General features: G+C 35.5%; 1 protein-coding gene across 2 annotated transcripts; it reads right to left on the minus strand.

The window, feature by feature from the left end:
- Positions 1-2,534: 2,534 nt before the first annotated feature.
- LOC136820491 (uncharacterized) lies at positions 2,535-8,478 on the minus strand. 2 transcript variants are annotated; one of them, XM_067076676.1, is made up of 8 exons: positions 8,181-8,478; positions 6,784-6,855; positions 6,169-6,396; positions 5,781-5,910; positions 4,807-5,003; positions 4,161-4,251; positions 3,669-3,778; positions 2,535-3,314 (listed from the first exon to the last, which is right to left on the minus strand). In XM_067076676.1, exons 1-7 carry the CDS (start codon positions 8,419-8,421, stop codon positions 3,706-3,708), a joined length of 1,032 nt encoding a protein of 343 aa, XP_066932777.1. In that variant the 5' UTR covers positions 8,422-8,478; the 3' UTR covers positions 2,535-3,314; positions 3,669-3,705. The 2 variants fall into 2 exon arrangements, with proteins under 2 accessions (XP_066932777.1, XP_066932776.1); XM_067076675.1 differs by having other exon boundaries at positions 3,664-3,778.
- Between the last annotated feature and the right edge of the window lie 786 nt (positions 8,479-9,264).

Raw genomic sequence — 9,264 nt, forward strand, 5'->3', positions numbered from 1 at the left:
TTTCCTTTACAAATAATAAAATAATTATTGATGTCCTCAAAAGATTTCAAAGTGCTTTATCTCAGATAACATCAAGCAACACAAGTCCCCAAGAATTTCAAAGTTCGTTTATGTAATTGCTAGTATTTGCAGGATTATTCCTAAGATGACGAAGGTTCAAACCTACGGATTACGGAGTATATCCAAGCTGAACTCGACTGAGAATATAACAATACAGTAACTAAATTGGCTAGACAACCTTTAATTTTTGTTACTCTCGGGTACCTAGTAGCCGCCCCCCTCCCCCGCTAATTTATTTTTCGAAGATTTTCCACCCAGAACATTCTTATTCCAACCCCCCCCCCCGCTTATTAATTTTTGGGGAAATGTTTTTGAAAGTTCCCTTTTTTGTCCCAATTCTGCTGTATAGACCTTTTTTTCAAAGAGGACGTCCTGTTGAATAATTTTGTATTCCAGCCATAAAAACAATGATAGAGCCATGCATAATTACTGTATCATGTATATTGTATACATTATGCATGGTTTTATCATTGTTTTTCTGCTGGACTACATAATTATTCAACAGGGTGGCCTCTTTGAAAAAAGGTCTATTAGGCTCCTTTTAAAAAAATTTGCCACCCAGGACATTTTTATTCCATTTTTTTGGAAAAAATCTCCACGACCAAAGTTTTCCACATTAACAGGGAAGAAAATCTCCAAGTACCAAGTTCAAGACAGTTCAAGACAATGATTCCAATTTTTTAATTCCATATTCAATACAATCAAAATTTTAAGAGTTAACATTCTTCATATTGGCCAAGGTGTTCCGGTTATATCAGCTTAAAAAGTTTGAAATTACAGTTCTGTAACCGCAACAGAATTTCCCCCACAAAAAGAGTTTTCACCAACTGTCACTAACCAGTTAATTTATTGTTGTAGATAAAAACACCAAGGGAAATTCAATGTCAATCATTAACCAGTCGATTTTGCTCCATGTTTAAATTTTTGGCTCAAATCTAGCTAAATCATAGTTCATCACCAACCATATCGCCATCTGACCATTGCACATTGGGTGGTGCATACCATAAAAGTGAGTTCAAACTTTTTTGATGTCGCAAGTATTTTTTTTCAGGTATAGCAAGGTCAGATTAATCCACAATATCACTTTAGGTAAATATACAGGCATGAAGTTAGCTTGTTGTGAAACATGATTATGAAAGTAAAGTTGACGAAATGTCCTGTTTTTCCAAGACCATCAAGATAAGAGATTGTATCTCTCACACCAAGAGTATGTAAACAAAACATCGAATCCAGACAATCGTACAAAAAAACATGATCCAATTCAACTCATGAAAGCATAAAAACCAAAGAAAATAGCGAAAGAGCAACATTTGTTGTCTATTTTTTGCCTCCATCTTTGTTATGACTGTTAAAAAGCAGTATGGTCCGATCAACAATACGCTTTCGAACCGGGCGACGTTTTCCGATTGGCAAGGAGAATAGACCACCGTACGCATATTTTCTAGGACGTGTCTTGAAAAAATGACGTCTTCCACCTCGAAAAAAGAACATCATACTGTTTTTACCGCCGGAGCTTGATTTAAAAAGAGACTCATGTACAAACTCACGAAATTGACCAAAACCGGCGTTAGACTTGAAGGAGAAGGAGAAGGAGAAGGAGAAGGAGAAAAATTACCGTTTTAACAAATATTTCCTTCTGGAAAGGAAATATTTAATTAGAATTCAAATCCCCGGCCAGAAAAAACACAGAAATATCAGTCCGTGATTTCTATATCCTCTGGCTCAAAAAATCTTACCGAGTCTGTGAGAAGGGGTTGTATAATTGAAATCAGATTGAAATAGTTTTCGAGATTTGACAGCTTTAGCCAAATTCTGACCGAATTTCTTCTCCGAATGTTATATTGTTAGCCAGGTCTAACCATATAGTCATCATAAAAAACCCCGGTATGGCAATGTATTGTTTTAGCTTTTTGTTTAATCACATGATCAATTTTGCAAAATTAAAAGATTTTGGTATGTAAGCTCTATCTTTTAACAATAAAAAGATGCAAAAGCCTATTCCAGACCAGTGTTTTTATAATGACTATGGTCTAATAGAATATTATGTAAATGGCAAGGACAAAATGACAATGGAAAATTGATGGTAACCACACTCGGTTTCAGTGTTTAGCTCATCAACTTTAATCTCGATAATCGTTGATGATTTTTAAGCAAAAACCTTTTCAAACAAGCACCATATCTGGATATCTTGGGTCATTTTATTATGGAAATATTTCATCGGTTAAGTTTTTATTGCAGAAAATATTGAACATACAGCTAATAAAATAATCTAACAAAAAATGAGAAAATATTATAAACGATACAAACACTTTGAAAAAAAATAAAGCCAAATAGAACATACAATGAAGAACTGTATCAAAATAAAATTGCTTCTGTAATTGCTTCGAATAACGAAGAAAAAACAGGATTTTGAATTCTCAAGAGACCTTAGGATAATGAGAAAATTAATAAAACCATCCTAGCAGGTAAGGTAATCAACACGAAAATTTACAGTTTTCTACACAATTCATGATATTCACGACGTAATGTTTTATACGGAATAAGCACCAAAAAAAGACCGGGTGTTTGCCACTAATTTCGGATTGAAACGATAAAACCAGCGGCAAACGCCCGGGCTATTTTAGGTTCTTCCGTATAAGAGACTACGATGAGAATTTAATGGATATAGTAACTGTCCGTTTGTTCTATCATTATCCTCTAAGTTTTTCGGGAGATCCAAACATGCGAAAAATAAATTTCAGTGAAAAGAGCAATAAACAAGTTATATAATAATCTAAACAAAAAAAATTAGCTATCAGAAAATAAAATCTTCGTCAAAAAAACAAAAAAAATATCATTATAAAGACAGCAAGTCCAAGTTCAAACGAATCGCTATCCATGTCAATTATACATCAATTCGGGTCTGTGTAATATTCTTTTTACATTGTCATTTCTATCTACATTGTCAATAATCCTAATGACTTATTCAGGGCTGTATCTAATAATCGATCTGCCCCTTCGTCATTTTACGACCATCTAGTTACATTAAAACGTCCGAACTCTACGGCACCGAAAGTCAAGTCATTTATATTATACAGCGTTTTTATCCAACATGGTCTTTTTTCCACAGTTTTCGTGAACGTTTTTTTTAAATCTTTATTGGAGACATATTTCGTTATTGTTTCAGGAATTCTCAAAAGTTCATTTCGTCCGTTATCTAATATCATTACGTCATTCGAATGTCAGCGTTAGCCATCTTTATACGTCAACCAACCCTGATTACGTAATGAAAAAACATGACTCATCGTTACACACGTTTTTTTATAAAAACATCTAAAAATTTTGTAGCCTTCCGGTGTTTTTAAATTTTTTCAAGCCTAGAAATATTTTTAACATGTTCTTATTTTCACCATTTTGTCCTCAATTTTGTCCATTGGTTAAAGCCTTAAAGTGTTCTTAACTTGTTCTTAATATTTTGGCAATCAAAGCCTTATGTAGTTTGTTCTTATAAAAAAGCGGATAATCTCGAAAATTGTAGTTTATCGGTAGTATTTTTAAATACATCAAATAAGTACTGGAAAAAACATTGAGGTCAGATTGGGGTTAATTTGGATATAAACAAACCATACAGCACCACCAAAAGAGATTTTTGTGTCAAAATTTTGTTCATCTTTCGGGTTTCTGTTCATCATTTTCTTTTCTCGTTCGTGCCGCTATGTTCTTCTTTTTCACTTCGTTCCTGAATGGCAAGAATGGCATTATTGAAAGAAAAAAACAAAAGGAGAAGGTGGATTTAACCAAATTTGCAAGATTTCGACATGCGAAAAAAAAAACCCGTACACCTTCCAACAGTTCCTAAAAAATCCTAAAAAATAAAAAAACGCAAAAATCCCCAAAATTCCCTAAATCACGAAAAAAAACTTGTCCTTTTTGGGAAGTGATTAACCCCTTTTCTGCATCACTGAGCTTTATAAAGAGATTATTTGGTCAGTGAATGCATTCCCAAGAAGACCTTTATTATTGATGAGATTTCCGTAATTTATAATCACTATCCCTATTAAAGCAACAGAAGAGATTGATTTTTAAAAGGTTCAAAAAAAGCAATTGCACTGATTGCAAACCTTTTGACGAAGATAAGAGCAGCCCAAAGAAATCCAGCCACTCCAACCACAGCACCCAGCAATCCAATGGCGAAATAAGCTGCTAGAAGACCTGAAATGAAACACATCGTGCGGTAAAATGACCAACTCCACTTATTTATGTATATTGAAACAAAACAAACCGGAAATCACACCCAGAGTTTTAAGTATACCGTATTTACAGCTAACTGTCCAAAAAGTCCACTCAACAATCAAATCAATATCATTGGTTGAATCTCAAAATCATGATGTAATTGAAATCACTGCTCCGAAAAGCATTTGATTTTTGAGCAGAATTTTGCATAGTAAGAACGGTATAACTGAGGACAACCCGGTCTTTTCGGCCGAAAAAAACGATACACTGGTAGAAGTATATCGAAGATTCGTAAAGAAGAAAGGGCTTTACAATACAATTTTACAAACGATCTGGGCTCTACTTAAAAAAAATTGTCATCAACGCCCAAACCCCTTCCAACTCCTTGCAAACAATACACAAGTGTGATCTTATGGAGTTTTTAACAAAATCTTTTTGCTGTTTTCCAAGCTGGATACCACGATATCCAACGTCCATCTGACGTTTTATGGATGTTCCAGACGTTAGATAGACATTGTTTTGACGTTTTCTTACCTCTACTGATTTGATGTCTGTGTTTGGGTTTGATTAATTTCGCAATCTCGATATCACGGTTGTGAAATAGTTTATCAGTGACTTGACACAGCTCTGGTGTGAAACAGTTGACTGAAAAACATTGATCACGATTCACCAAATACGCTAAATCGCATCCACCAGACGAACAACATTTACTGAGACATTGTGTGATGTCACTGAAAAAAAATATCACGGAAACGGTTTTTTAACGGTTAACTATAAGCTATAAGACCGAAATAAAACCGTTAACAATATGATTAAACTCTAATCCCGGTAAATTCAAAGAGAAGGGAAGGTTAAAATCAAGCCAAGTTACACAAACCATAACCACCCCTGAATATGTTCCCTTTGGCTACCCCGGGGAGAAAGATTAGAAAACGGATACCAAAATTGGTGAGAGAAACTAATGCATTGTTTACCCATGATAGGGCTTCAATATTAGGTACTCATACAGGAGTGTTTAAGGGACAACATTCTACCAATGTTGGTATAATGAGGTAGAATGATATGCCAATCGCACTGGAACGATATCGTAGGAAGAAAATTTGTCAGCGGTAAGGGCTGAAAGTTAATCGACAGCCTCTTACCAACTTTTGCTTGTTCTCCTACGCAGCTACATTTTTAACAAACGCTCGCCGTGTTTTCCACCTCTGACATGATTATCAACAGGGGATTAACAGACTAGCTTGCTATTCTAGTTCTGAGCATGGAGAAAAATTCTTCACAAGTAACACGAATAGACCTTTTCCTAATAATCACGATGTCATTTGGAATAATCAAAAACTCCCGCCCAACAAGTTTTAACGTTGCTATTTTTGTTGCTTTTTCCAATCATTCGTTGAATCGTGGAGTTATCGCAACATGACATCGTGGCGAGGAAAAAGTTTACAAAAGAAACACTCAGTTACAAATCTTAACCCCCTCTAATTTGCAACGAAACAAGATGTACTTACTTTGCTTTGCCGAGGTAAGAGAAATTGCCAGCTTTCATACCACCAATAAGCGTTTTGTTTTTGTAGACTGGACCATGTTTCACTTTATTGATACTGCATACTCCCTCTGATTGTACTTTAAACTCGATGCCTACAAAGACAGATGGAAATAGAAAATTCATTCTTCTGTCAATGGCCTGTAATGAGTCCAACCAACACGAAAACCTAACCATGAAAACTAAATACAAATTCTGCCACAAACCTTCTGCCATTTGTCAAATGGAATAACTCGAGAAAGTTTCCACAGGTCTCTTTAACGGTCAAATTACGGGAATTTCTTGCCTAGCTTAAAGTCATTTTAATAGAACAATGAAAAACTTCGTAAATTAAGAATAAAAACTGAACGAACCGTCCGTGATAGCCGGCTGTGATGATCCACGGTTTTTCGAAATGTACGCCAATTTAGGGCTCAATGCAGACGGCTTCGCGACAACGGCTTGACAATCTGCCTCATTGAAACATCCAACCGCATAACATTTATCAGAGAACATAAACGCCACATCACATAGGGGCGTATTACAGCAACGCCCTACACAACTTCTCATGTCAATACCACGCCCAAGTTGAGTAAATTTACCTGAAAAGTTTCAAATTGTTGATGTAGACTCCAGGATTCAAATTCATTTTTATTTGGCTTTTTTTAGATTTTGGGGTCGGGCTAATCTAAAAGTCTCGCATAGAAACTGTAAGATGTTCAAAAACGTACAACTGATTTCATTTTGGTAGTTTCTAATCTAATAACAAACTCAGCCGGCACTCGACGTCGTTAAAACAAAAAACTCAACGTTATTTGAACGTTAAAACAACGTTGTGTGCCAGCTGGGAAGGGAATAATGACAAAATAATCCACGAAATGTTGAAAAAAAGAACTTTAAGAACCATTTTTAGGCTAAAAACATTATTAAGATACAGGATAGGCTACAACATTAAAAAATCGTGTAGAGATGTCAAACTTTGACTTTACCTGCGTGTATTCCACCTCTAAGAGTCACATTATAAGTGATCGGACTGTCAGAACATGTTCCTTCATTTGAACCTAAAAATATTCAATACCGTATAATTGGTTGGAATAAAGTTTATTTTGATTCTGATAAAGGGCATCGTACACAAGCCCATTTTTAAAAACATCTAAAAAAACTCAGGGAACTTTGTATTAATTTTTCCCATTTTCGAAAAATCTGCGAAGTGTTTAGAGATTTTGCTTGGAATGTTTTGTAGATTTTGTTTTAGCAGACAAATTTGCATGGGTAAGGAGTCTCTGGATGACCTCTTTGAGCCCAAAAGGGATTATCAGCATAAGTGAGTAAAATAAACCCGGCTGACACCCAACAATCTTCATCTAACGTGTTATGAACGCATTATGTACGTTGTTCCAACACTTTGTGTAAGATGTGAAGGAGAGAACGTCCTCTCAAACATGATAACTGGTGATGGCGTAAGCCGAAAAGCTTTTTATCCAATTTTCAAATATATTTTATATTCCTCTCAAACAGTTTTTACCATTACCAGCTTATCGAATCTTTTCAATTTATAAACATCATGATGCGATGGACAGAAAAGACCAGAAAGTAACAACAGCGCACACAGTACATACCAGTATATGACTTTCACCAAACGGCGTAAAAACCCAATTGAACTTTTACAGTTACACGTTTTTTCTTCTTATAAAAACCAGTATATTTTGGCCGAGGCTTAGCTGCTCTAACTTTTTCATCCCAGGCTTGAATGTTCTTAAGATGTTCTCAATATGGTTTTTTATTCACTTATAAAATCAGCTTTGGGCTCAAAATCAGCTTTCCTTAGCCATTCCTGAAAACTGATGGTGAAATTTTTCTTAAGTTGTTCTTAGGTTTTCACTAAAATTGAGCCTCATATTCTTATGGAATCGTTCTTTAAAAGACGTGTGAAAGGAGAGAATGTCCAAAATAATCAAAGAAAGAAATCGAGATTAAATGTATTAATCGCACGATGAGTTAATTTTTCTTATTTGGCGCCCCTTCAAAGAGAGCAATCAATCGTTAATTGCATCCTGTAGATTACATATATTAATTTTGTAAACACCCCAGTATTAATAAATAACCGTCTAGAAATTCCTAAGATAATGTCAAGAGGGGTTAAGGGAGGGTAGATGTTTCAAACTCTATCCTTCTCGGTTCAAAATTCCCATAGGGGACCTTCAAAGCTATGGTGCCTGCCCAGTAAAATTGAGAACTAAGTGTACTTCTTTAATGGAAAGGAATTTTAGAGTACTTTCTCACAAAGAAGTTTCTAGTTGATTTATCTGTTGGGACTGTGTCTGTGACACAGATTTGTTTGTAAGGAAAATTTGGGGAATTCGAAAGCCTCATAAACTATGCTTACCAGCATCCCAGTAACCTTCAGTTATAATATCATCGTCAACTTGTTGTTCAGAAGATATGATATCATGCTGTATGGAATTTGATGTTATGGTATTATGTTGTATGGAGTTTGATGTTACGGATGATTGTGAATGAGGGTGGCTTTTATGTTGTTGGGCGGATGCAGTGGGGCGGACTTGATGTGTTAAGTTACGAATGACAATGTTTATGAGGTCATCTGTATCAAGTGCAGTGGAATACATTGAACCTAATATGTCTTTGTCTGTCTCATCTGAAAATGTAATACATGAGTGATAGAGTCAAATGAATGAAATGGAAATGTAATATAATGATGAGTATTATGGATGTATGTTATGAAAAGGTAAGAATCGTTAGATGGGTATAATTGACACATTCAATTTCGTTCTTCAAAGGATGAAGACGTTGAATCGTAGTGAGTATTTTTACGACTCTCGAGAGCGACTAATGTCTTTTATTTCAAATTATATGATAAATTGTAGGGAAATGCAACACACCAATAGTGAGTGTATATTATTTGATGAATGGTGCAGTGCAGTCACTGACCTTTATATATCCCTGGACCAAGCTATATCCGCTATTTTTGATCGAAGTTTTTTTTTGAATTCGTTCCCGTAAAGAAGCCATTGTAGTGTTTGAAACTTTGCCTACCGACAAACGGCGCTACATCGCTAGTGTACAAGCGAAATAAGATCTAGCGATCTCTCCGCGGGTACCAATTTCAAAATTTAGTTTTGCTTGGCCGGCATTGAGTAACTTGGTCCAGGGATATATAAAGGTCAGTGAGTGCAGTGTTGTAAAGATTCTGGTATAAATCGATCAAGGAATAAGCCTCAACGAAATAAAACCTGGGAGAGCTGTCGGTTATACGACAGAACTCTAAAGTAAGTACAGTATAGTGCCTCTGGTTACTATTGCCTCCAAAGTAGGCAGGGGGGGGGGTCGGTAGTAAAATCTCAGACATATATGAGTAGTAAAAGGATTTCTACGAATTTTTACATACCACCAACCAGACTCTTAGAAGAGGTATTTTACAAACCTGGTAGTAAAAGTTTTTGGGACAATTT

The sequence above is a fragment of the Clytia hemisphaerica genome, unplaced genomic scaffold (genome assembly GCF_902728285.1).
Source record: "Clytia hemisphaerica strain Z4C2 unplaced genomic scaffold, Clytia hemisphaerica genome assembly, whole genome shotgun sequence".
Taxonomy (NCBI): domain Eukaryota; kingdom Metazoa; phylum Cnidaria; class Hydrozoa; order Leptothecata; family Clytiidae; genus Clytia; species Clytia hemisphaerica.